Source organism: Calonectris borealis, chromosome 22, assembly GCF_964195595.1.
Source record: "Calonectris borealis chromosome 22, bCalBor7.hap1.2, whole genome shotgun sequence".
Taxonomy (NCBI): domain Eukaryota; kingdom Metazoa; phylum Chordata; class Aves; order Procellariiformes; family Procellariidae; genus Calonectris; species Calonectris borealis.
Window position 1 is genome coordinate 4,032,871 of NC_134333.1, and position 26,536 is coordinate 4,059,406.

A 26,536-nucleotide genomic window follows, 5' to 3' on the forward strand; every position below is an offset into this window, starting at 1 on the left:
TGCTTAGGTCTCGCAGCCTCTGCGGCCCATAGCCCCGGGAGGTTGCCCAACGTGGGAAAATATCATAAAACAGTATTACACAGTGCCGCAAAATGATAACCGTGACCCAGCTCCAAGCGGTGATAAACAGCACAACAGGGAACATATACTACATGTAAGGTATTACAGAACACAACGTTGAGAGCCAGCCCGACAACTTTGAGAGCCAATAAATCAACATTGTGACCAGTGACTATTAAACCAATATGATGAATGCTTATAACAAATTTGCCTTAACATGCTCTGGTCAGATCTGTCGTCATCTCAACGCTTCGTGCCGCTCGTTGGGCGCCCGCACATGTGCACACTGACACCACACACACTTACTTTCTCACCAGCAAAAATGTGCGTGTACACAAACACATGCACAGACACACACAGAAATGCACTTGTTCACACACACGCTCACAGACACTCACTCTCACAGGTGCGTTTGCAAATGAACATGCAAATGTCAACACACAGGCACAAACATGCCCACAGGCCCAGGCAGATGCATATGCACATGAGGAAGCACAGCCTCTCCCCACACTCTGAGAACCAGGAGGCCACCGGCCAGCTCTCTGCCTCTGTGCCCCTGACAGCTTTAGGCAAGTCCTTGAAAGCCCAGTGCCAAGAAGGTAAAATCAGGCGCCAGCCATCCCTTGTGCATTTAATGACAGCAGAGGGCTGTTGGGCTCGATGAGAACAGTGGAATTCTGGCACTGCCTGACACAGGGCTCATTGCAGCTGTTGGCCAGCGGTGTTGGGCCACAGGGCAGGCACGGTAGGCATTGGTCGTAGCAGGACATTCTGTAAGGGTCTGGAGGTGCACCTGGGAGAGAGGGTCAGGAAGAATCAGAATCCAAAGCAAGAGGAACTTCCTTCAGCACAAGCTTGTGAGCTGCTGAGCTCTCAGAGGCTCCAGCAGCGCTAGGCTCCTCTCTAGGGGATAGCAGTGGTCAACCTCCCCATCTGCAGGACAGGCTCTGAGGCCAAGAGGCCATATCTGAGCAGAGATGCTGGAATGTAGGGCCTGAACAGCACTGGTTTGGAGGAGCTGAGTGTGTCTTCCTCACCTCCAAGAGACAGTGCCTGGAAGGGACTCATTGCCCTCTGTCCCATCTTCCCATTCCTCTGGGAATGATGAAAAGTCCACTTGTGTCCTCACCTTCGCCCCAAACTACCAAAGCCAATACATTTCATCCTCGGCAACACGAGACAATGTCCACCAAGAAAAGGATTATGTGGAGGCAGAGGCTGGGATGCAGAAAACTTTAATGACTCTGAAGAAGGCAACGAGTTCACTTGCAGAGGAAGCGGCCAGAGCAGGGAGAGCACCACAGGCTGCAGAAAGTCTGTGCCCAACATGCACACTGGAGATCCCACAGGCCATCCATCTGCCTGCCGCACAGAGGGAGAGGGGCCAGCACATACCTCAGGTTGGCTCTGGGGTTCTTATGGCCCAGAAGAATAGAAGACAAGAAAGAGATGGGAGAGAGTGGAAGGCAAGGAAGTCAGACTTTGGCCATGTTTTCAGAGAGCCGCAGCAGCTCTCCTTTGGAAGGGCAGCACTGGAATCTCAGGCTCTCTGAAATGGATGGCCGGGAGCTCTGTCCTCAGTCTGGCATCAGCTGTTGGTTTCCTGGGGATCCTTGTCCGGGCTGTCACCAGTGGCTTTAGCAGGGGGGACACCTTCTGCCATAGTAGCGGCTGGAAATGCCAGAGAGGTCACAGCACCCAGAGGAGATGGGCACTCCATCACAGCTGAGGATGCTGCCAACAGCAGCAGAGGTGGAGGATCCCACAATGGTGTTCTGTGGGTAGGAGCTGAGGATGGGGCCAGGCAGGGTCACCACCACGGGGGAGGGCTCGATGACGACGGTGGAGTTCTGGCACTGCCTGACACAGGGCTCATTGCAGCTGTTGGCCAGCGGGGTTGGGCCGCAGGGCCGGCATGGCAGGCATTGGTCGTAGCAGGACATTCTGTAAGGGTCTGGAGGTGCACCTGGGAGAGAGGGTCAGGAAGAATCAGAACGCAGGCACAGGTAAGGACCATCCCACCACAAGCCGGTCACCCTGCCATGAGTGTTTCAAAGGCACCTGCTGAGCCAGGAGGTAGAAACTGTGCAGTGAGGCCACAGGGTTTCTTGGCCTCATCCTGACACAGTACTGCAAAGTGTTGCCAGGCCCAAAGAGGCTGCTGACTATCTCCTAAAAGAAGCACCCTCTCTGCCAACTTCTGGACACTCTCTCAGTCAGAGCTTTGCCCTTCTTCCCCCTCTCAAGCAGCACCATGACCCAGCATAGGATGGAGGAGCACGCATCTCATGAACAGAAAAAGGTTGTGGGGAAAAGGCATCAGACTCACCTGGTTCCCAAGGAGAAGGAGGCGAGAGAAGTGGATGAGACAGCGAGGAGTTGGGCTGGCTTTTATGGTGGCCCTGACCTGCCCCAGGCCCAGACGTAGCTTCTACGGAAGCGGTAATTTTCTAAGGTTCTCATGATGAATGGAAAACATCCCAGCTAATGACATGGGCTGGGTGGTTGTTTTCCCTGGTGCCGCCTTTTCATTTCCTGCCTTATGCCATACCCATTCCCTCATGGACAACTTCTGAGTGCTGGGTTTGAGAGGCTCCAGGATTTATGGGGCAGGAATGTGTCAGTGCCTGCAGAAGACTCAGCTCAAGTGCCACATGGGTGTAGCGCAGACAAGGGATGTTGGCCTGGGGCACACTGGTGGGGCTGCCTGTGGCCGCATGGACAGGAAGGGGCCCTGCAATCCTTGGCTGGTCACCCAAGGGCTTCCTTGCGTGCGGACGTCCATGTCTTTGTCTTTCTCTCCCTCCCAACAGGGTCACTCCAGAGATCGCTTGTAGGGTGCGGGGGGGCTGCACTGCTGGCTTTCGTAGACTTTTAATCTTTTACCCAGGATACTAAGCAGACTTCCCCAGGCTTTGGATATCGAGGGCTGCAAAGGTATGTTCCCTCATTATTTCAGCGCTGCTCAAAATCAAATTTCTGTTGCCCCTCTTCTACCACTGGGATGTTATGGGGTGGACAGCATGATGCTTGAAAAGAAAAATCACTTCTTGGCATGGCACACAGACAATCGAGGGAAGACCTTTCCTTGCAAAACATCTGAGTTACCATGGCCTACAAGATGTTTAAAAATTTTGAGGGAGGTCTCCAGTTTGCTTAAGTATTGCCTACCTGATCTTCTCCTGGCAAGAGAACATCTCCCTTGCTCTAAACTTCCTCCCTGGTTTCAAGGACCTAGGATTCCTAAAGATTGATCATGCTCATAAAGAGTGAAACAAAGAAGGCATTCAGCACCTCAGCCTTTTGCAAGTCCTGTGTTGTCAGGTTGTGTGGCATCAGAGAAGGCCCACTCATTCAGCTGTGGGACCACATTTCCCCTGGCTTTCCTTTTGTCACCTGTGTCCTTACAGATTCCCTTCTTGTGGCCATTGACATCCCTCGCCAGATTCAGTTCCACTTGGGCTTTGGCTTTCCTAACCTCATCCCTGCATGCTTGGACAGCATCTCTCTATTCCTCCCAGTTTATCTGTCCTTGCTTCCACCTCCTGTATGCTTCCTTCTTGTCTTTTGGTTTTGCCAGGAGCTCCTTGTCCATCCACGCTGGCCTCCAGGCATGCTTGCCTGACTTCCTCCTCATTGGGATGGTTTGCTTTTGAGCTTGGAGGATGTGGTCCTTGAATATTTGTCAAGTTTCTTGGGCCCCTCTTGCCTCCAGCGCCATATGCCAGGGACTCTCCCAAGCAGCCTTTTAAAGAGAACAAAGTCTGCTCTCCTGAAATCCAGGGTGGTAAGCTTGCTATTTACCTGCCTTACTGCCCTCCGGAACTCCACCATTTCATGGTCGCTGCAGCCCAGGCTGCCTTTGATCTTCACATCCCCAACGAGCCCTCCCTTCTTGGTGTGTATGAGGTCCAGCAGAACACTTGTCCTCATTGGATCCTCTACCACTTGAGTGATGAAGTTGTCATCCACACACCCCAGGAACTTCCTGGCTTGCTTATGGCCTGCTGTGTTGTCCCTCCAGCAGATATTGTGGTGGTTGAAGTTCCCCAGGAGGACCAGGGCCTGTGAATGTGTGGCTGCTCCTATCTGCCTGTAGAGGGCCTCATCCGCTGGTTCTGCCTGGTCAGGTGGCCTGTAGCAGACACCCACTTGTCCTGGTTTTTTGCTGGGATAGGGTTAAATTTCTTCCTAGTGCTGTGTTTTGGATTTAGTATGAGGAGAATGTTGATAACACACTGATGTTTTCAGTTGTTGCTAAGTGCCCTCCTAGTCCAAGGACAGCTCCCGTGCCTACTGACTGAGCTAGGTACACAAGATGGGAGGGAACATAATCAGGACAGCCAGCCCAGCTGGCTAATGGGGTATTCCATACCATGTGACGTCATGCTCAGTATATGAACGGTAGGTGTGATCCAGGAAGCGCCGGTCGCTACTTGGTTATCGGTCAGCGCGGGTGGTGAGCAATTACATTGCGCATCACTCATTTTGTATATTCTATCATTATTTATAATCATTATTCTCCCTTTTCTGTTCTATTAAACTGTCTTTATCTCAACCCACGAGTTTTTCTCACTCTTACCCTTCCGATTCTCTCCCCGTCCCGCTGGGGGGCGGGGGGAGTGAGTGAGTGGCTGCGTGGTATTTGGCTGCCTGCCAGGTTAAACCACGACACCACTGCAACGTCACCCTTACCTGTCTTCTCTTTCTGCCTGCAAATCAGCTGGAGTAGCTATGGGTGCTGCCACTACCCACTGAGGGAAAACATGAGGGCTGATACAGTCTACTCTTTGGATGCTGAAACGAGGGACATTCTCCAGAAAGCAGGTTTGGTGGCCTACAAGCAAGCTAAGGGGTGTACGGCTGCTCTTCAAAAGTGCTCATCCCATGAGAAGCAGAGCGATCAGAAAAGGGGGAAAATAACTCCTGCTTTTCCAGGAGAAAAGAAGTCAGAGGCCGCTGCAGACTCCTGAGGACTTCAACCCATTTATGAAAATTGCTACAAGAGATGCTGGTCTGGGTCTTCTGAAAGATATTTTGAGTAGCTGTGGTCATGGGGAAAGCACCATCTTCGTATTTTACAAAACGCATCAGCATCAAGACCCTTTGCCAGCAGCCAAGCCAGAACTGGGATCCATGGTTGCATTGGGTCTAGGTGGCCTTGGTCCTGATGCTCATTGTCCCTGTGTTGCCACCTGACTTAGCACTGACTCCCACAGAACCTAGGCTGAGGAGACATGCACCCCCATCCTCACGCCATGCAGGAATCCCTCTGTCCTCCATCTTGGTACTGTGGTGCTGGCGGTGTGTGGAGTCTGTGTGAAGGCAAACCCCACACCAGAGGGTCCCAGACTCTGCCGGGAAGGACCCGGCCTGTGTGTGGGGAGCAGCAGTGGTGCACAGAGCACAAGGGCCACTTCAGCCCCAGGGCTCTGGGAATGCTGAAGGAGCTTGGTGCCTGGGGGAAGGCACTCCAACATGTGCCCTATGGTTGGGCTGCTGCATGCCCTGTGCCATTCAGGGACAGCTCACGGATCCTGCTGAGTGCAGAATCAAACCCCACTGTCAGTGCCATGTCTCCGAGGAGCTGGGCGTATCTCCTCTCACACAGCACTTTTCCAGACAGGAGTTGTGTTGTGGCACTTGTGGGGCTGTAGGGTTCCTGGGCCTCAGGAAAGCTGTGCTTGAGGAAGACAAGGCAGCACAGAGCAGCATTGCATGTTTGGGCACCAGTCACTGTCCTGGGCCTGCCTTCACTCCAGGGGGTGACAGGGGACTCCAGCGTGTGGCCTGCTGTAGCTGATACCAATACTAACTTGTCAACACCTCAGCCATCAGGTTGGAAATGGAAACAGGTGGGCCATGGCAGATGCTGTGCTGAAGGTTGATAGGGCTGCATGGGGAAGCTGTCCCTGCAGCCCATTGGCAAGCGTGCTGGCCATGGCCCCTAGATCGGGTGATGGAGGGGAGGGACAGGTGGAGTAGGGACTGTGGGCCATCCCCAAGGCTATTTATCCATGCCCAATTCCAGCCATCCTTTGGCAATGTCTTTTTCTGAGTCTCCTTGCCCAGTACACCTCCAGCCAGAGCAAGAGGAGCACTCTTCCCCAAGAGCCTGTGGGACTGCTGACCTCCCCGGGACCTCCCACACGCCCACAGTTCCTCTCTTGAGGACAGCAGCTGTCAGGATTCCTCTTCACATGACGTGCTGCAGGGCCAAGGGGGTATTTCTGAGCAGAGTTGCAGCAAGGCAAGGACTGATGGCCATTGGCTGTGTGGTGAGTCGGGTTGTCTTCCTCAGCTTCAAGAGGCAGTGCCTGAAAGAGGACTCGCTGCAGTGTGTCCCACCCTCCAATACCTCTAGGAGTGATGAAGGCTTCCCCTGTGCCCCCACCCCATTCCCCTCCAAAGCAATGGTTATCTTCATCAGCAGTCAGGATACAGACGGAAAGACCACCTAAGGGACACAGGCAGGGTTGCAGCAAATTTTTAATGAGTCTCAAGAGGGAAATGAGGTCACTCCAAGGGTGGGGAGGAGCAGGAGCAGCCAAGAATCTGTTCCCCTTTTCCTGTGGCTGAGTTCCCACAGGGCATCTGTCAACCTGCCCGGCAAAGGGCAAGCAGATCACTCCAGGCTGGTTTCCTGGGTCCTCCCAGCAGGTTTGATGGGAGCACAAGACAACAAAGAAAAGAGAGAAAAAGGGTGAGTGGAAGACAGGAAAGGTAGACATTGGCTGTGTTTTCCGAGAGCCCAGGCTGGCCCCTTCCATCTTGTCCTTGCAGAGCAAGCCAGAGATGGTCAGTTGCTCTTAAAACAGCAGCACAAAGTTTGATTCTCCATCCAGCAGCATGTTCTGAGTTCCTAGGTGTCCTTATCCGAGGCCATTGCCAGCATCTTTAGCAGGGAGGGCATCTGCTGCCACAGTAGCGGCTGGTAATGCAGGAGAGGTCACAGCACCCAGAGGAGATGGGCACTCCATCACAGCTGAGGATGCTGCCAACAGCAGCGGAGGTGGAGGATCCCACAATGGTGTTCTGTGGGTAGGAGCTGAGGATGGGGCCGGGCAGGGTCACCACCACGGGAGAGGGCTCGATGACGACGGTGGAGTTCTGGCACTGCCTGACACAGGGCTCATTGCAGCTGTTGGCCAGCGGGGTTGGGCCACAGGGCTGGCAGGGCAGGCACGGCTGGCACTGGTTGTAGCAGGACATGTTGCGGGGCCTGAGGTGCACCTGGGAGAGAGAGCAAGGAGGAAGCAAAACATGGGATGCATGAGGAGCAGCCTGTCACCACACCATGAGGGAACCAAAGAACATGCAGGGCTGGGAGGTGGAGGCTCTGCAAAGAGGTACAAGGGCCTCCTGAGCACATCCTGACAGGGCCAAAAAGAGCCATCATCTCCTATTCGGTTACTGATTAGTCCCTGAGTCCAGAAGCCACCTCAGTACAGTCCCAGCCTCCCTCCATGTCTAACCTCCTCCCCACTTCCCTCTCTCCTAACAAGCAGCCCCATGATCTGGCATAGAAGAAACCTGGTGTCAGCTGAGAGGTCCACTGAAGTGAGACCTCCATTTCAAGAAAGCAGAGAAGGAGAAGGGGCTTCAGACTCACCTGGTTCCCACGGAGAAGGAGGCAAGAGAAGTGGGTGAGCGAGTGAGGAGTTGGGCTGGCTTTTATCATGGACCTCTACTGCCCCAGGCTGCCAGAGGCATCCCTTGGAGAGGTGCTTATTTTCTGACAAGCTCATCGTGAATGCAAAACATCCCAGCTAATGCTATGGGCTGTGTTTTGGTTTCCTGAATCGCTGCCTTTTCATTTCCTGCTTTATGCCAGGCACATTCCCCAGTGGAGGCATCTTTTGTGTGATAGGATGAGAGGCCCAAGCATTTCCGCTGCAAAACATGTCAGTGTGGGCACAGGACTCATCTCATATGCTGGAGGAGTCCAGGAAAGGACACTCGATATAAACTAAACAGCTGGCTTAAACGCACAAATACACACACAGATTTAGACTTCTAGGCATCTAGAGTTAATTGAGAAGACTCAAGACACAGGAAGAGAGGCTGTCTACACTGTGCAGGGCCACCGCATAGGTGCTGGACTTGACGGAGTCATCTTCTGCAAGTCCTGTGTCCAAGGGTTCAGCGTGGCTGAGGGAAGACTCATGTGCGCTCGCTGAGAGCGAGAGATACAGCTGGTGAGAGTAAGGTGCCCCGCTTGAGCCCATCCACCCACACAAAAGCCCTTTGCCTGCTCTCTCTCTGTCCCTGAGTACCGTGGACAGGGATATGGGCTTTAGCCTTGGGACGGAGGTGCTTGTAGGCTCTGGTGGGACAGCCTCTGGGTTCACTTCAGATCACATGATGAAGCAAACCAGTATCTAAAGGGGCTTTTTAAGAAAGAGAGAGAAATGTGTTTTATCATGGCCTGTAGTGGCAGGACAAGGAGCAATGGCTTTAAACTGAAAGAGTGTAGACTTTGGTTGGACATAAGGAAGGAATTTTTTAAAATGAGGGTGGTGAGACACTGGAAGAGGTTGGCCAGAGATGTTGTGGATGCCCCATCATTGGAAGTGTTCAAGGTTAGGTTGGATGGGGCTTTGAGCAACTTGATCGAGTGCGCGATGTCCCTGTCCATGGCAGGGGGATTGAACTAGATGGTCTTTCAAGGTCCCTTCCAACCCAAACCATTCTATGATTCTATGAATTATGCTGGGAACAAAGGTGGCTCTGTGAGGTCCTTGCCTCCAGGGCAGTGAGCTTGGGCTGAAAGAGTCTCTACACGAGGATGTCTTTGGCATCTGAGTTGGTCCCACACGGCTGGAAGGATGTATCCCCTGAAGGCATCTTGATCCATTTCATTCACATCCCCTTACTTAGCTATATTTACTGAGATGCAAAGCATAGCACAGAAGTCAGAAGAGAATCCCTCTCCCTTGCGAGCTCATTTGGGCAGCGTGCATGTCAGGAGCGGGGTGCGGCAGCACCCCAGGTCTTTGGTCTCCACTCTTGTGCTGCCTGGAGTCTCCAGGGAACAGTCTGCAGTGCCTGGCCCTCCTGTGCTGGCTCCAGGACACCTCCAGCAGGATGAGAGACCTGGGAACTCCGGCAAAGATGTTTCATCCTGCTCCACATTCCCTGTCCTCTCAGAAGGCTCTGAGATCAAGGGAGGGAAAAGGAAGCCCCTGCAGTGCAGAAATGCAGGAGGAACGCACAGCCAGGGCACGCTGCATGACACGTGCCAGCCAGGAGAGAGACTGGGACACCCTAAGAATGTGAGTGGGATGGGGGAGCTTTCGTGTCCCTGCATCAGCTTTCAAAAGCCCTGTGTGTTTGGGTTGCAAGGTCAGAAAATGTGTACTGCCGAGATCAAAAAGAGCTTCTGCAGTCATATAGCTGTGCAACACTGGGCCCAGACAGATCAGCTGAGAGAGGTCAATGGTTGGCAAGAGAAAAGGAAGGCAAGTGGTCTCAGGTGATCAGGAGAGGAGATGTTTCTTCTCAGTCTCATCTTTTGTTTGCCACCAGTAACAGTGTCTTGAGAAGGCAGGTGCAAACCCACCCGTGTGATCTGATGTTTCCCAACATTTGCCCATAATTCAAGAGTAGCTCCCTGCAGAGAACTGTGGAGGGGGTGAGGTTCTCCTGGGAAGAAGAGGAATCACACGGACACTCAAAGCCAATACTTACTCAGTGGTTTCCACAGGAAGGCAGCAAGGATGAGATACCCAAGGTGCATGCTGAGAACGATCCTCCTGCATGGTGAAAGAGACTCAAAAACCCACACGTCCCCACCAAGAGCCCTCAGAGAGCAGAGCTGCTGGAAATGACTCTGCAAGGGGAACAAAGAGTGACGTGGGGAGGAGGAAATGCTTGTTCTTAGCACGCCTGAAATGCCTCTGCTGTGGTCTTCTCTCCTCCAGTAGTGACAAATGTTGCTCGTGCAGCCAACACCTTCTGCCTTTCCAAGGTGAGGGGTAGAAGGGGGCTAGGCCTGCACCTGGTGCCCAACCTCCCTGACACACCCTCCTGTGCAACACCTTGGGAGTCTCTCCTTCCTTGATGCCTGTGTCCTCTCTCTCCATCCTCAAGCCCTTGGCTGGGTTGGCCTCTCCTGCCTCCTGCACGGTGTCTAGCCCCAAGCTCCTGTCGGCACACCCCAAGGCTGCAGCTCTCACAAACATACTGGTCAACAACCCGAAACCCTGCAGACACCAACTGCCCCACTCAGCTCCCCAGGCACCGTGGACTTTCTCCCTCTACCTAAAAAGCTATCTCAGGAACCAATCAATGAAGTTTCCTTGCCACACTGCTCATCCCATCTCATAAATCAGCTTCTCAAAGACTCTCCCAAACCAACCAGAAGACCTCTCCATTTGCCCATAACCCTTCCATTCTCAGTTTCCTCAAAAACACTGGACCTGCATTTGTCCTCTCCTTACTTCTAGCCTTTAAGAAAGAAACCTGCCATACTATTTTTACTCTTTCCATGGCATACTTTAGGTTGGACAGGACCTCTGCAGATCACCCATTCCAAGTTCCTGCTCAGAGCAGGTCTCATTAGAGCAGGCTGGTCAGGGCAGTGCCCGTCAAGTCTTGAAAACATCCAGGGACAGAGCCTGCACAACATCTGTGGACAGTGCATACCAGTACTTGGGAATTTTCAGGGTTAAGAAAAAATTTAAAATAAAGGGAGTTTCTAATTTCTAAATAGAATTTTGCAGATTCAAAATTGTGCCTCTCGGCTCTCGTCCTATCACTGTGCACCTTTGATAAGAGCCTGGCTCCATCTTTTCCACATCCTTGCAGCATGCAGTTGTAGACAGCCATACGGTCTCCCTTTAGCCTTCTTTTCCTAAGGCCCTGTTCCCTCAGGCTCAGCGTGTTTGTCCTCAAGTCCCCTGACTACCTTGGGGTCTTCTGCTGGACTTGCTCCCATATGTTCGTACCTTTCTTATGCACTGAGGAGCCCCAAACTGAACACAGGACCTCAGGCACAGTCTTATAAGTGCCAAATAGAGATGAAGGATCACTTCCCTGGGTGTGCTGGCCACACTTTTGCTGACATCTCAGAGTGCAGTAGGTCTGCTTTGCCACAAGGGCACACTGCTGACTCACCTTCAGTCATTGGCCGCTGGGCATCCCCTGCCTTCCCAGCTGTCTGACCTATAACCTCTGTCTACAGCATGGTCCAACCTCTGTCTATATCAAGAAGCTGAAAGGTGCCTGTCCCAGAGGACCAGTTGCACAGAGAACTCTCCCCTCAGGGGGTGGCATTCAGCTTCAGCAAATCTCAGACCGTCAAGCCCTTTAGGCAACATAGCAATTCTCTTTCTGACTGCCTCTGAGACATGACTTTGGCAACCCTTGAGACCCAAATGTGTCTTTATAAGATGTGTCCAAGCTTTCATCTTAACTCTGGCACTTCACCTGCACACCAAAACGTTCTACATTTGATGTGGAGGGAAATCCTCTACAACAGCCACATGGTCTGGAACCTATGGAGAAAGCCTGAAGGTTTCAGTCACCTCTACATCATTGTCTCATCTGTGTGTTGAGCTCAAACACCTGACCCTGCGGGATGGCTTCCGAATACCGAAAGAGATCCCCCGGGGGAAATGATGGAGAGGCTCGGAAGAAGCCCAGTGCCGATTCCGATGCCGATGCTCGATGTCAGTGGCAGTGCTGATGCTGATGACAATGCCTGGCGGCCGGGGAACCACCCTGGGGCCCGTGGCCTGGCGGGGTTGGGTGGGGCAAGGTGGCCCCGGCGAGCAGAGCAGCAGCGCCCCCTGGTGGGCATGGCCAGGGCTGTCACAGGATCGTAGACTGATAGAATGGTTTGAGTCGGAAGGGACCTTGAAAGACCATCTAGTCCAACCCCCCCCTGCCATGGGCATGGACATCTGTCACTAGATCAGGTTGCTCAAAGCCCCATCCAACCTGACCTTGAACACTTCCAATGATGGGGCCTTCACAACTTCTCTGGGCAACCCATTCCAGTGTCTCACCATCCTTATCATGAATAATTTCTTCTTCCTTATGTCCAACCTAAATCTACCCTCTGTCAGTTTAAAACCCTTACCCGTTGTCCTGTCCTTACTGGGACCAGTACTGTTTAATATCTTCATGACTGACATAGACAGTGGGATTGAGTGCACCCTCAGCAAGTTTGCAGATGACACCAAGCTGAGAGGTGCAGTTCCTACTCCTGAGGGAAGGGATGTCATCCAGAGAGACCTTGACATGCCTGAGGAGTGGTCCATATGAACATCATGAAGTTCAACAAGACCAAGTGCAAGGTCCTACACCTGGCTTGGGGCACTCCCCAGTATCAATACAGCTTGGGGGTGAATTGATTGAGAGCAGCCCTGCGGAAGGACTTGGGGATACCAGTGGTTGAAAAATTGGACATGAGCCAACAACGTGTGCTTGCAGCCCAGAAAGCCGATTGTATCCTGAGCTCCATTAAAAGAAGTATGGCCAGCTGGTCAAGGGAAGTGATTCTCCCCTCCGCTTGACTCTCATGAGACTCCATCTGGAGGACTATGACCAGTTCTGGGGTTACCAATAAAGACAGACATGGACCTGTTAGAGCAGGCCCTCCAGGGGAGGGCCACAAAAATGATCTGAGGACCAGAACACCTGTCTTATGAAGAAAGGCTGAGAGAGTTGGGGCTGTTCAGCCAGAGAGCCTGAAGAGAAGGCTCCAGGGAGTGGTCTTTCAATATATTAAGGGAGCTTCAAAGAAAGACGGAGAAAGACTTCTTACCAGGGCCTGTAGTGACAGGACAAGGAGTAATGGTCCATCAGAGCAGCAACTGCCTTGCTCACCAGCCAACAAAGGAAAATCCTGACACGGGCATGGTTTTTACATACATGGTACACATCTATTATGGCTGCCTGGTGGCTAAAATGGCTGCAGCTGATTTTGCCTGAGCAATGCTGCAGCTGCTTTCTGAGAAAATATCTAACAAACCCATCTGGCTGGCACCTTGCTTCCTGATGCTGCACTTGCAGAGCATAGCTAGGAGCTGGACTCCTTCCAAGGGAGGCACGTCACAGATGGGGGGATCTGAATAGGAGCCTTCCAGGCCAGGTGAGGACCCTTGGAAAATGCCAGCTTTTCTGGGAGCCTCTCCGGCCACAAGGTTTGTCCTCCTGGTGCCTGTGCGGTGCTGGGTACAGCCTCCTGCCACCACTCCTGTGGCTCTGGAGACAGCTCAAGTGCTAAGAGCAGATGAGGAGACAGACTTCTCAGCAGTGCAGCTCCATGAACTCTAATGAGCCAGGTTAACTGACAGACATCAGGGCTTGGCTCAGGCGGTTTGAAATCTCCTCCTGATGCCACCTGCTAATTAACATCTGTTTGCCTTTTGAAGAGAGGGTATTTCTCTTAAGGCAACTTCATCAGGCCAGCTTCCTTTCTGCTGTCCCAGCCTCAGCATTTGCAGCTGCGGGGCATCTGGCTCACCCCAGACACACAACCCTTTGCTGCCGTTTGAGCATGTCAGGGCGGCACCTCTCCCTGCAATGAAGCTGGAACTGGTCCCAGACCTCCACAGCCGCCCAATGCGAACACCAGGATGGGCTGGATCTTGTCAGACTTTGGGATTACTTTGACTTGTTAGGTGGGGAACCCCTGGAGCTGCAGCAATAGGGATGTTCTCTAGCTTTGACTTTGTCTCTCATGCACACACTTTGCGTGTGAACAGGCTGAATGTCCAAAAAAGACCCTGCAGCTTGGACCCCAATACACCTTCTCTCTTTCCTGTAGTGAGAACACAATCGGTTGAACTACTTCTGTCCAACCAACAAAAGCCCAAAAGCCCTCTGTTGTCATTAAATGCACCAGGGATGGCTGGTGCCTGATTTCCCTTCTTGGCACTGGGCTTTCAAGGACTTGCCTAAAGCTGTCAGGGGCACAGAGGCAGAGAGCTGGCCGGTGGCCTCCTGGTTCTCAGAGTGTGGGGAGAGGCTGTGCTTCCTCATGTGCATATGCATCTGTCTGGGCCTGTGGGCGTGTTTGTGCCTGTGTGTTGACATTTGCATGTTCATTTGCAAACACACCTGTGAGAGTGAGTGTCTGTGAGCGTGTGTGTGAACAAGTGCATATCTGTGTGTGTCTGTGCGTGTGTTTGTGTACAGGCACATTTTTGCTGGTGAGAAAGTAAGTGTGTGTGCTGTCAGTGTGCACGTGTGCGGGCGCCCAACGAGCGGCACGAAGCGTTGAGATGACGACAGATCTGACCAGAGCAAGTTAAGGCAAATTTGTTATAAGCATTCATCATATTGGTTTAATAGTCACTGGTCACAATGTTGATTTATTGGCTCTCAAAGTTGTCGGGCTGGCTCTCAACGTTGTGTTCTGTAATACCTTACATGTAGTATATGTTCCCTGTTGTGCTGTTTATCACCGCTTGGAGCTGGGTCACGGTTATCATTTTGCGGCACTGTGTAATACTGTTTTATGATATTTTCCCACGTTGGGCAACCTCCCGGGGCTATGGGCCGCAGAGGCTGCGAGGCCTAAGCAGACCCAATGCTGGTGCCAGTACCGATGCCGATGCCAATGCTGGTGCTGGTCGGGCGGGGGAACTGCACTGGGACCTGGGGCTGGGCAAAGCGTGATTTGGCAGGGCGGTGCTGGGGAGGGCGGGGCTATCCCCCCGCCCCTGACACACACACCCGGCCCTGCCCGAGGCAGTTCGTGCCCAGCCGCAGCCCCGGCTCCTCTCCCCATGTCTCCCACGGCGCAGTAATACACCGCCGCGTCCCCGCGCTGGGGCCGGGCGAGCCATAGGGCGCTGGACCGGCGGTCTGCCCCCACCAACAGCCACCTTGGCGGCTCCTGCAGCTCCTTGGACCCTTTAAAACTGCTTATGAGGAGTTCGGGACCCCGGCCCGGGAGCTGACGGTACCAGAGGATGAAGTCGTAAGACTTTATGTTGGGATGTGAGCAGTTGATGGTGATGCCGGTGCCCTCAGTGGTCTCTGCCAATGGCTCCTGCTGCACCTGGGCTCTGCCCGCAGCCACTGCCGAGAAAGGAGAAGGAAACGACAAAGATCACCGAAGGACACCCAGTTCTGATTTTCCCAGAGAAATGGTTAGGAAGAGCGGCAGTGAGACAGAGCCAGATGGGAACAGATGGGTAGATGTGTCCATGACCAGGGATGGAGAGTGATCGTGGTGTGGGTGTATGGAGTGAGGGGAGAGGGCTGGGGGAAATTTGGATTGGATGCATGCAGAAATGGGATGAAAGTCGGATTCACGGACGGATGGATGAAGAGGGGATGAGGAGACAGGAGAATGCAAGTGTTATAGTGAAGTATGGAGGACTGGACGCAGAACAAGAAGAAATGCTGAATGCACAGGAAAATGAGTGGATGTATGGAATAACGGAGAGGTGCAGGAAAGCAACCTTGTGCCTACAGATACAAAGAAAGCAGAGGGAGAGATGAGAGAGGGGTCTCAGAGTGTAGGAAGAGGGGTTAGAACTGGTAGGGTCCTGGAGAGATGGGTAAAAAGAAGGGTGGACGGACGGATGAAGAGAGGAAGAGTGGAGAGCAAGAGTGGGTGTTACAGTGAAAGAGGGCTGAAATCAGGGCAACAATAACTGCTGAATTCACAGAGAAAAGAGTGGGTGCATGGAAAGGCAGGCGTACATGCAAGCAAACTCATAATGCTAGGGATGATGGGCTCAGCCCCGGCCACCCCCACCACCGCCAGCCTCGCGCACCCAGGAGCACCGCGGCCAGTCCCGTCAGCCCTGCGCCCCGGCACCGCCACATCCCGCCGCTCCACCGCCCGCGCCTCGCTGCCCCCCGCCAGCCCCGGCTCTCTGCTCCGGCCGCGGCACCTCCTCTCCGCCGCCTCCTCTCCTCTCCTCCGCCGCCAGCTCCGCCCTAGGGCTGAGCCCTGCGCCGGCGCCGCGCGGGGTCTCACCCGGGCTGAGAGGGCTCAGTGGCTCTGCTGGGGCACAAGTTGCTCTCCTGGGGAATGGGCTTTCCCCTCCTCCAGCAAGGACTCCCCAGCAAGAATAAGGCTGCACAGTGCCAGAGGCAGCCCGGGGCGGCAGCAGGGCCCTGGCCCAGGAGATGGACCAGCTTCCCAGAGCTGTCTCCGAGCTCAAGGACTGGAAACAGCAACCACTCATGTCCTGCAGGTGGGAGTGAGGAAGGTGAGACCCTCCCTTCAGCTGCCCCTCTGCAGTCCGAGCACCATGCCTAGAAGTAGTTTTGAGGGAAAGGCGGTGTGAGGACACACGAGCCCATGGGTGTGCAGGGGTTAGGGAGGGCAGGGGTGAGGTGGGAATTACACAGTCAGAATATAGGTGAGAAGGGACCTCCAGAAGTGATCTAGATCAACCCCCTGCTCACAACAGACCCCAGTAGACCAGGTTGCTCAAGATTCCATTCAGTCCATCCTTGAACACCTCCCAGGATGGACATTGCACAACGTCCCTGGGAAACCCGTTCCAGTTCTTATTTCTTTTAGCCTGTTGCTTCAGATTTCTCCATGTCCCACTTGCTTGTCCTTTGCCTCTACTCCTATTGCTGAGCACTTCCAGTGTCTTGGTGCATCTTCTCTGCCTCCTCTGATTAAGTAGTAGTAGAAAGCAAGAAGGTCTTCCCTGAGACATCTCTTCTCCAAGATGGGCAGGCCCAGTTCTCTCAGCTTCTCCTCACTTGCCATGTTTGACAGTGCCCTAACCCCCTTGGTGGCCATTGTTGGACTTGCTTCAGTATGTCTTCGACCCGAAAATCCCAATGTGGAAGCAGTACTCCAGATGTGGTCTCACAAGCACGAGAGGGGCAGGGACACTTTCCTGCACCTGCTGGCAACACTTTGGCTGTCACAGCTCAGGATGCGGTTGGTCTTCTTTGCCAAAAGGGCACGCTGCTCTCTTAGGTTCAGCTAAGTGTCTCCTAAAACCACACAGCCTTTTCTGTGGATCTGCTTCCTAGACCGTGACTCCCCAACGTGTGTGACTGCATGGTCTGTTTTCTACCCCAGACGCAAAACCTTGCCCTTGCTCTTTTTGACCTTCATGAGGTTCCAGTTGGCCCATTTCTTCATGATCACAACTCTTTGAGTCTGGTAGCCAATTTTATCAGCCTGGACTACCAGGCTTATCAGCCTCCTCATGAACCCATTCATCCTCAGGAAGTATGGGACAGGGTGTCAAAGGTACTTTTAAACGCCAGGTACACACTTCCCCTGCCCTTCCCTTCTCCACGGTACCTGTTACCTCCTGAGAAAGCAATGAGGTTGGCCCTTGGCTATACTGGAGCCTCAGCTCAGAAGCAGCTTCATGGAGAGGGGAATCAGCCCTGGCTGAGCTCTCCCAGCAGAGCCCCCTGGCACTGATCTCACCAAAGGTCCCTAAGGGAAGGGGGGAAACCCGTGGGTCCACTGCCTGCAAATAGGACCTGAGCTCAGGCTGACAGACATTCAGGAGGGGAGATGCGTTAGACCCACTGTGCACAGCCCACGTCAGAAAGAGGGTCTATAGTGGACACCCTTGTTGGACAGCAGCTGGCTTTGGGGGATGCGGTCTTGAATCCAATGTCCTTTCCCTCCCAGGGGCAGTTGCTGGGCAGTCGAACTGAGATTCCAATGTGGGGCATGAAGGTCCTTGTGGGCTCAAGTCCAAAGCAGTCATCAGTTCCTTGGCTTTCCTGTGCAAGCCATTGAGTCTGTTCCTCCACTCCCAGCACAGTCATGTCAGGCTTCATGTTCCTTTCATTCAGTACCTGTTTGATCCAAGGTCTCAGTCCCTGCCTCACACACCACCAGGTTGATGGGCTGCACAAGTACATTTGACATTGGCTTGGATACGAGGGGGCCTGTGTCCCACCCCAGACATCCCCAGCACTGCATTGGAAGCAGATCCACTCAGGGATGGCCAGCACATGGTCGGCAGCATTCCTCAGCCTTTCTCCTTGCCCATAAAGCAAAGCCCACCCTTTTCAACTCTCCAGTGCTGCTCTCCAGGGCAGCTGTGTATTGGCCTGGAGAGGCAAGGAGGGGGGACTGCCAGCCATGCTGAGACACTTCCAATATCGTTAGACTGAATTAAACTAAAGATCCAAACTTGGGTGAAACCATCCTTGTTGGGGCCTGAAATAGGCAGCAGCAGTGCGTGAGCTCTGCAGGGGCAGGAAAAGGAGGGCTCAGGAGACAGGGGCTGCATTTCAGAGCCTCTTCCCTGGACAGATCTCTAGCAGGCTGATGCCATCACCATTCGGCTGCACTCAGGCTCCTTCTGACCCTGGGAAACTGCTGCTCTGCAGTGCTCATGGAGAGAGCAGTGGAGAGTGTCCCTGCCATGGGCAGCACATTCCCCCCTCATGAGTGACACACAAGGACACACACACACAGGCTCATGCACACTGGCATGGAATCCTGCACAAATTTGTGCTCCCTGGGCATCCTCACACACGTGGCTGCTTACAAGTCCACACAAGTAAAGAACACACAAGGAAGACAACGAACCATGGACTCTGCTGAGGACCCCTGGGGACTGGGCAGTTTTACGCAGGATAGGGTCAATACCTAGGAGCACAAGGCACACACCTGGGGAGGCAACAAGAAATGAGCATGGGGGTGAGCTGAGGAGGGAGGGAAAGACAAGGACATGGCACGTCCTCATGCGTGGGAGCCCATGGCATCCAGCTGAGGAACACTGGACCTTCTTCCTGAGAACACCACTTCAAACAGCCCCACCAGAGTGACCCAGGCTGATGTCACTTGCCTGCTCTGGACCCCTCCAGCTCTTGAACTGAGTCTTCTGCCTGCACTGCTGCATTCCTGCCCTCCAAATCCTGGGGCCTTTCATGTGAGTGCTCAGAAGAAGTCTTCATTTGGGAATGGGCACAGCACAAACCTGGAAATGAAAAGGCAACAGTGTTGGAAACCAAAGCACAGCCCATATCATTAGCCTCCATGGTTTGCATTCAAGATGAGCTTCTCAGAAAATTGTTACCTCTGCAAAGGGTGCCTCTGCCTCTTTGGCAATGAAGGGCAGGTATAAAAGCCAGCCCAAGTCCGTGCTCTCTCATCCCCTTCTCTTGCCTCCTCCTCCTTGGGAAGCAGGTGAGTCTGAAGCCCCTTCTCCTCCTCTTCAAAGCGAGATCTCTCCTTGATGGACATCTCAGCTGATATTGGCTCTGTCCTGTGCTGGGGTTTGCATGTTCTCGTCATGACAGAGGGAAGCAGGGAGAAGGTCTGCGTAGAGAGAGGCTGGGATGTGGCTGGGGGGGCTTTTGGTTTACGAATTAGGAGAGAGCCTCTCCAGGCCAGGCTGCTTTTTATTGGGTGATGAAGTCCATGTGGCTCCTAGCATATCTTTCAGCTCCCCACTCAGTATTAGCCTTGGCTCCTTTGTGATAGATTTACCAGGCTGTTCTTCACCCATGCTTGTGCTCTGCTTTGTCGCTGCTTCTCTCCCAGGTGCAGGTCCAGGCCTGAGACATGTCCTGCTACAACCCGTGCCTGCCATGCCGGCCCTGCGGCCCGACCCCGCTGGCCAACAGCTGCAATGAGCCCTGTGTCAGGCAGTGCCAGAACTCCACTGTCGTCATCGAGCCCCCTCCTGTGGTGGTGACCCTGCCCGGCCCCATCCTCAGCTCCTACCCGCAGAACACTGTTGTGGGGTCCTCCACCTCCGCTGCTGTTGGCAGCATCCTCAGCTGTGATGGAGTGCCCATCACCTCTGGGTGCTGTGACCTCTCTGGCATTTCCAGCCGCTACTGTGGCAGAAGGTGCCTTCCCTGCTAAAGATGCTGGGAAAGCCCCACGAAGACACCTTGAGGAACTCAGAGCACGGTGCTGGGCAGGGCATCAAGATTTTGCATGAGTTTTCAGTACAGCTGAATGGCTTTGCCTTTCTTTCCCTTTGCTTTGTTTGCTTCAGTTCCCCTGGGCAGCAAGGTCCCCTCAGGGCCAGCCTAGGGCGGACGATTTGGCTCCTGTCCCTCTATGGGGCAGGCAGGCTGACATCATGCAAGAACTTCTTCACAGCCAAGGACCGCAGACTCTTGGCTGCCCCCAGGGCTCCCTGCACTGCTGTCCTCTACTTGGAGTGACTTTGTTTCCCTCTTTTGTCTCATTAAAGTTCTGCTGCATTCAAGCCTGGCCTCCATGTGCTCCTTCCCTCTGCGGACGCTCCCCAAGCTGCCAAAGGAGAAAGGTGTTGCTCTGGGGTGGAAAGGGGTGAGGGCACAAGGAGACCCTTCTCCATTGGGAGAGGAATGGGAGGTTGGGACTCCCTGCAGAGGCTCCGCTTTTGGGCACCATCCCTTGGAGCTGAGGAAGTCATCCCTGGCTGTTCTGCTGCCAGGGACCATCAGGCCTTGCCTTGCTGTGTCTCTGCCCACAAATGGCCAGAGAGACAGGAGGCCCTGAGGGGTCAGCAGCCCCATGAGCTCATGAGGAAGGGCGTTCCTTTTTGCTATGGGCAGGAGCCTCAGAAAAAAGTCACTCATGCTGCTGAATGTGTTGAGGCTGGAGATTGGAGCTAAACATGTGGGAGCTGAGGGCAGTCAGCACAGAAATGGAGGCAGTGAAACAGTGTCTTTCTGAGGGAGATCAAATTGCTCTATTACAGAGCATGCAGGAGAACGTGAAGATCAGCAAGGATGCTCTTGGGTGCACTTCCCAAGAGAGCTGCAGCAGTCTCAGAGAGATTTTGTGCTCAGGAATTGGCTGCCATTCTGTGGGGAGAGGGGGGTTTTCTGTGTAAATGTCATCCCTTCTGATCAGTGGTAACATCTCTTGGCAGCTACTACAGTCTTATATCCCATTTCCTGCATGACAATTCAGATGTCTTGACAAAAGTGTACAAGTGGAAGAATGGAAATCCCCACACCTATGTCCTCCATCAAGAGGGAATTATGGCTCATGAAACGTATCTCAGAATGACCAAAGGCCAAAAGCTTTATAAGGGCGTTTCCCTTGCATGTCTGAAATCTCGTTTCCCTCGTCATACTCTTCATAACCATCATCAAGAGCAGCACAGTTGGACTTCCTAACTCTCCCACACTAAACCTTGTAAGAAGCAGAAGGTACCTCAGGTCCTTCGCAATGATGATACCATCTGCAGGTGTCCTTGTAGAAGAGGGGGGATGGCATTTCTTCTGACAGACGAGCAAGCCCTTTGGCCAAAGCACTGCCAGGGCACTGCTACTGGCTCTTGGCATGACCTCTAGGTTGGCAGCACAACTGAGCAGGTCTTGGCAAGGTAGGAAAAAGGCACAGGATCCATCCAGGCAGCTCCCTCTTCCTACAGGTAATTACACCACCTGCACCTGCATGGAAAACACAAGGAGAAAAAAGGCCAGCACATCAATTCAAACTGGGGAAAAAATAAAAAGAATGCATGAACATTCACAGGGTAGCCAAACCATTTTTTCAGCTGCTCTGTAAACGAATGTCGCTTCTGCATTTCTTTGTCTTTTGAAGAGAGGGTGTTTACCTTCAAGTGACTCTGGAGACAGTTCACTACTACATCACTTCTGATGTCCCAGCCCCAGTGTCTGTAGCCTAAGTGGAGTCTGGCTTGTCCCAGAAACACCCTTCTGCTGCCACATGGTGTGTCACCGTGGCAGCGGTCCCTTTGCAGCGGCAGGGGCTGGTCCCAGACCCTTGAGCAGACCACTAAGGTCAGGCAGGAGCTTCTTTCATATCTAAGCAAAAGCATGTACTTAATTTGCCTCAAGGGGTACAATAAAAATTCCCCAACATCACACATATTTGTGTGTGTGCATGCCTGTGAGTGTGCATACCTCTGCGTGCATATGGGTGTTCATGTGTGTGCACCCATGAGGGTATGGCAAAGGTCTTGCTAAAGTCAAGGTACACCACAGCCAGTGCCCTCCCCTTCCCCACAGTGCCACTCACCTCCTCACAGAAAGCAATGCGGTTGGTGAGGAATGATTTGCCCTCAGTAAACTCATGTGAGATGCTCTCAATCCCCTTCCTGCCTTTCATGAGTTTAGGAAGGGCTTCTGAGAGCATTTCCTCCATCTTCTTTCCAGGGACTGAGTAGGGACTGTCCAGTCAGCTCCTTGAACACCCTCGGATGCATTCCAAATTCATACCTATAGAGTCTGTGGGGAGGCGCAGGGATGTGATAGGCCTGAGGAGAAGCCATATCACTAAAAACTGAGGAGAAATAGGCATCAAGTGCATCAGCCTTTTCCCCATCATTTGTCACCAGGTTCTCTTCCTCACCAAGCAATGAGACCACATCTACTTAGCCTTCCTTTTACTGCCAATAGGCTTAGAGGTACCTTTCTTCATTCCCTCCCTTCCAAGGTTCCACTCCAGCTGTGCTCTGGCTTTTCCTGACTCACCTTTCCGCACATTGCAGAGGACAATCCTTGTGCTCTGAGGAGGCTCTCCTTGAAGGTTCTCCAGCTCTCCTGGGAACCTCTGAACTCTAGGGCAGTTTCCCATGGCATCCTGCCAAGCAGGTAGGTCCCTGACAAGACTACGATGTGCTCTTCTGAAGTCGGGGGCTGTTTGTCTTGGTCAGTCCTCTGAGAATCTTAAGGTCCACAGTCTCATGGTCACTGCAGGCAAGGCTGCCCTTGAACTCTACATCATCCAAGAGTTCTTCCTCATTTGTGAGTAGCAGGTCTAACCGAGCCTCTCTCCTAGTCTGTGCATGGATTGCCCGCATCAAAAATTTGTCTTCCATATGCCCCAGCCATGTCCTGGTTTGCTTGTGCCCAGCCATATTCCTCCTGCAGCGGATACTGAGGTGGTAAAAGTCACTCATGGGTACCAGGACCCGTGACTGAGGGGCTTTCCCCAACCACCTGAAGAAGGCGTCATCTGCCCCCTCTTCTTGAGTAGGAGGTGTGTAGCAGGCATGTAACTCCACCACCACCTGTGCCACAGGGGAAGTGAGAGAGTCTCCCCTGGCGTGCTGCCCCACATGCATACCGCTTCTACCCCTTGTGCTTCTCCAGTCTCTGGGAGACCTCCCCCTCCATACCTACTTTAAACTCCTCCTTTCCCGTTTAGCAGGTGTTGGCAAAAACACTCTTGCCTCACCTTGCCAAACACATTCCACTCCTGAGCAGTAGTCCTCACTCTTCCAAGAGGGTCCCCTGGGGACAGAAGCCAAAGCTGCTGAGTGCTGCCACACCCCACTCCTGCCATGCACGTTGCTCAAATGACCTTGAAAGACCATCTAGTTCAATCCCCCTGCCATGGACAGGGACATCTCTCGCTCGATCAGGTTGCCCCATCACTTCCAATGGTGGGACATCTGTAACATCTCTGGCCAACCGTTTCCAGCGTCTCACCACCCTCATTGTAAAAAATTCCTTCCTTATGTCCATCCAAAGTCTACACTCTTTCAGTTTAAAGCCATTGCCCCTTGTCCTGCCACTACAGGCCATGATAAAACACATTTCTCTCTCTTTCTTAAAATGCCCCTTTAGATACTGGAAGACTGCAAGAAGGTCCCCCCAGAGCCTTCTCCCCTCCAGGCTGAACAACCTCACTTCTCTCAGCTTTTCTTCATAGGAGAGGCGTTCCAATGCTCTGATCATTTTCGTGGTGCTCCTCTGGACCCTACACCTCTAACAGACTCTACAGACTCTTCCCACTCTCAGTGAAGAGACATCAGCTCACAGACGGGACTTACCCCATCCCAAAGCAGACGTGCACGGTAAATGGGACAAATCATCTTTCTGGACACACTGATCCAGCAATTGACCAGTCGTGGCCTCTGAACTCCCCAGCTAGCATAAGCTCACAGCAGGGCCTGCATACCTGGTCACGTGTGCATGCCTTGCTTCATCATGTGATCTGAAGTGAACCCAGAGGCTGTCCCACCAGAGCCTACAAGCACCTCCGTCCCAAGGCTAAAGCCCATATCCCTGTCCACGGTACTCAGGGACAGAGAGAGAGCAGGCAAAGGGCTTTTGTGTGGGTGGATGGGCTCAAGCGGGGCACGTTACTCTCACCAGCTGCGTCTCCCGCTCTCACCTGCTGGGAGGACCCCAGAAACCAGCCTGGAGTGATCTGCTTGCCCTTTGCCGGGCAGGTCGACAGATGCCCTGTGGGAACTCTACCACAGGAAAAGGGGAACAGATTCTTGGCTGCTCCTGCTCCTCCCACACCTGGAGTGACCTCATTTCCCTCTTGAGACTCATTAAAAATTTGCTGCAACCCTGCCTGTGTCCCTTAGGTGGTCTTTCCGTCTGCATCCCGACTGCTGATGAAGATAACCATTGCTTTGGAGGGGAATGAGGTGGGGGCACAGGGGAACCCTTCATCACTCCTAGAGGTATTGGAGGGTGGGACACACTGCAGCGAGTCCTCTTTCAGGCACTGCCTCTTGAGGCTGAGGAAGACAATCCGAGTCACATCACAGCCAATGGCCATCAGTCCTTGCCTTGCTGCAACTCTGCTCAGAAATACCCCCTTGGCCCTGCAGCACGTCATGTGAAGAGGAATCAGAAAAAGACATTGCCAAAGGATGGCTGGAATTGGGCATGGGTAAATAGCCTTGGGGATGGCCACAGTCCCTACTCCACCTGTCCCTCCCCTCCATCACCCGATCTAGGGGCCATGGCCAGCACGATTGCCAATGGGCTGCAGGGACAGCTTCCCCATGCAGCCCTATCACCCTTCAGCACAGCATCTGCCATGGCCCACCTGTTTACATTTCCAACCTGATGGCTGAGGTGTTGACAAGTTAGTATTGGTATCAGCTACAGCAGGCCACACGCTGGAGTCCCCTGTCACCCCCTGGAGTGAACGCAGGCCCAGGACAGTGACTGGTGCCCAAACATGCAATACTGCTCTGTGCTGCCTTGTCTTCCTCAAGCACAGCTTTCCTGAGGCCCAGGAACCCTACAGCCCCACAAGTGCCACAACGCAACTCTGGTCTGGAAAAGTGCTGTGTGAGAGGAGATACGCCCAGCTCCTCGGAGACATGGCACTGACAGTGGGGTTTGATTCTGCACTCAGCAGGATCCGTGAGCTGTCCCTGAATGGCACAGGGCATGCAGCAGCCCAACCATAGGGCACATGTTGGAGTGCCTTCCCGCAGACACCAAGCTCCTTCAGCATTCCCAGAGCCCTGGGGCTGAAGTGGCCCTTGTGCTCTGTGCACCACCGCTGCTCCCCATACACAGGCCGGGTCCTTCCACATCTGCAGAGTCTTGGACCCTGTGGTGTGGGTTTTTTTTCCTCATTGGTTAATGGCAGCACCCATAGCTGCTCCAGCTGACTTGCAGGCAGAAAGAGAAGACAGGTAAGGGTGACATTGCAGTGGGTGTCTGCTACAGGCCACCTAATCAGCAGAACCAGCGGATGAGGCCCTCTACAGACAGATAGGAGCAGCCACACATTCACAGGCCCTGGTCCTCCTGGGGAACTTCAACCACCACAATATCTGCTGGAGGGACAACACAGCAGGCCATAAGCAAGCCAGGAGGTTCCTGGAGTGCAACAGGATGGATGACAACTTCATCACCCAAGTGATAGAGGATCCAATGAGGACAAGTGTTCTGCTGGACCTCATACACACCAAGAAGGGAGGGCTCGTTGGGGATGTGAAGATCAAAGGCAGCCTGGGCTGCAGCGACCATGAAATGGTGGAGTTCCGGAGGGGAGTAAGGCAGGTAAATAGCAAGCTTACCACCCTGGATTTCAGGAGAGCAGACTTTGTTCTCTTTAAAAGGCTGCTCGGGAGAGTACCCTGGCATATGGCACTGGAGGCAAGAGGAGCCCAAGAAACTTGGCAAATATTCAAGGACCACCTCCTCCATTCCAATGAGGAGGAAATCAGGCAAGCATGCCTGGACAAGGAGCTCCTGGCAAAACCAAAAGACAAGAAGGAAGCATACAGGAGGTGAACGCAAGAACAGATAAACTGGGAGGAATAGAGAGATGCTGTCCAAGCATGCAGGGATGAGGTTAGGAAAGCCAAAGCCCAAGTGGAACTGAATCTGGCAGAGGATGTCAATGGCCACAAGAAGGGAATCTGTAAGGACACAGGTGACAAAAGGAAGGCCAGGGGAAATGTGGTCCCACAGCTGAATGAGTGGGCCTTCTCTGATGCCACACAGCCTGACAACACAGGACTTGCAAAAGGCTGAGGTGCTGAATGCCTTCTTTGCCTCAATCTCTATGAGCATGATCAATCTTTAGGAATCCTAGGTCCTTGAAACCAGGGAGGAAATCTAGAGCAAGGGAGATGTACTCTTGCCAGGAGAAGATCAGGTAGGCAATACTTAAGCAAACTGGAGACCTCCCTCAAAATTTTTAAACATCTTGTAGGCCATGGTAACTCAGGTGTTTTGCAAGGAAAAGTCTTCCCCTGATTGTCTGTGTGCCATGCCCAGAAGCGATTTTTCTTTTCAAGCATCATGCTGTCCACCCCATAACATCCCAGTGGTAGAGGAGGGCCCACATAAATTTGATTTTGAGCAGTGCTGAAATAATGGG

The 26,536-nt window shown here is 53.2% G+C and overlaps 3 protein-coding genes across 4 annotated transcripts; 1 reads left to right on the forward strand and 2 right to left on the reverse strand.

Moving 5' to 3' along the window:
• Positions 1-1,639: 1,639 nt before the first annotated feature.
• Positions 1,640-2,014, reverse strand: LOC142091742 (feather keratin Cos2-3-like). Its single transcript, XM_075171119.1, has one exon. It carries the CDS (start codon positions 2,001-2,003, stop codon positions 1,698-1,700), a length of 306 nt encoding a protein of 101 aa, XP_075027220.1. The 5' UTR covers positions 2,004-2,014; the 3' UTR covers positions 1,640-1,697.
• Positions 2,015-6,870: 4,856 nt separating this feature from the next.
• LOC142092090 (feather keratin Cos1-1/Cos1-3/Cos2-1-like) lies at positions 6,871-7,892 on the reverse strand. The gene is made up of 2 exons (XM_075171828.1): positions 7,673-7,892; positions 6,871-7,293 (listed from the first exon to the last, which is right to left on the reverse strand). The coding sequence occupies exons 1-2, from the start codon at positions 7,739-7,741 to the stop codon at positions 6,958-6,960; spliced, it is 405 nt and encodes a 134-aa protein (XP_075027929.1). The 5' UTR covers positions 7,742-7,892; the 3' UTR covers positions 6,871-6,957.
• Positions 7,893-19,120: 11,228 nt separating this feature from the next.
• Positions 19,121-19,843, forward strand: LOC142092093 (feather keratin Cos2-3-like). 2 transcript variants are annotated; one of them, XM_075171832.1, is made up of 2 exons: positions 19,121-19,175; positions 19,533-19,843. In XM_075171832.1, exon 2 carries the CDS (start codon positions 19,538-19,540, stop codon positions 19,841-19,843), a length of 306 nt encoding a protein of 101 aa, XP_075027933.1. In that variant the 5' UTR covers positions 19,121-19,175; positions 19,533-19,537. The 2 variants fall into 2 exon arrangements, with proteins under 2 accessions (XP_075027933.1, XP_075027931.1); XM_075171830.1 differs by having other exon boundaries at positions 19,121-19,159; positions 19,517-19,843.
• The last annotated feature ends 6,693 nt before the right edge of the window (positions 19,844-26,536 follow it).

Bases quoted from the DNA above. Each gene is read 5' to 3' on its own strand.
- LOC142092090 (XM_075171828.1), bottom strand. From the start codon at position 7,741: ATGATAAAAGCCAGCCCAACTCCTCACTCGCTCACCCACTTCTCTTGC. The intron at 7,294-7,672 runs GTGAGTCTGAAG...TCTCTCTCCCAG, and splicing joins TCCTTCTCCGTGGGAACCAG to GTGCACCTCAGGCCCCGCAA.
- LOC142091742 (XM_075171119.1), bottom strand. From the start codon at position 2,003: ATGTCCTGCTACGACCAATGCCTGCCATGCCGGCCCTGCGGCCCAACC.
- LOC142092093 (XM_075171832.1), top strand. From the start codon at position 19,538: ATGTCCTGCTACAACCCGTGCCTGCCATGCCGGCCCTGCGGCCCGACC.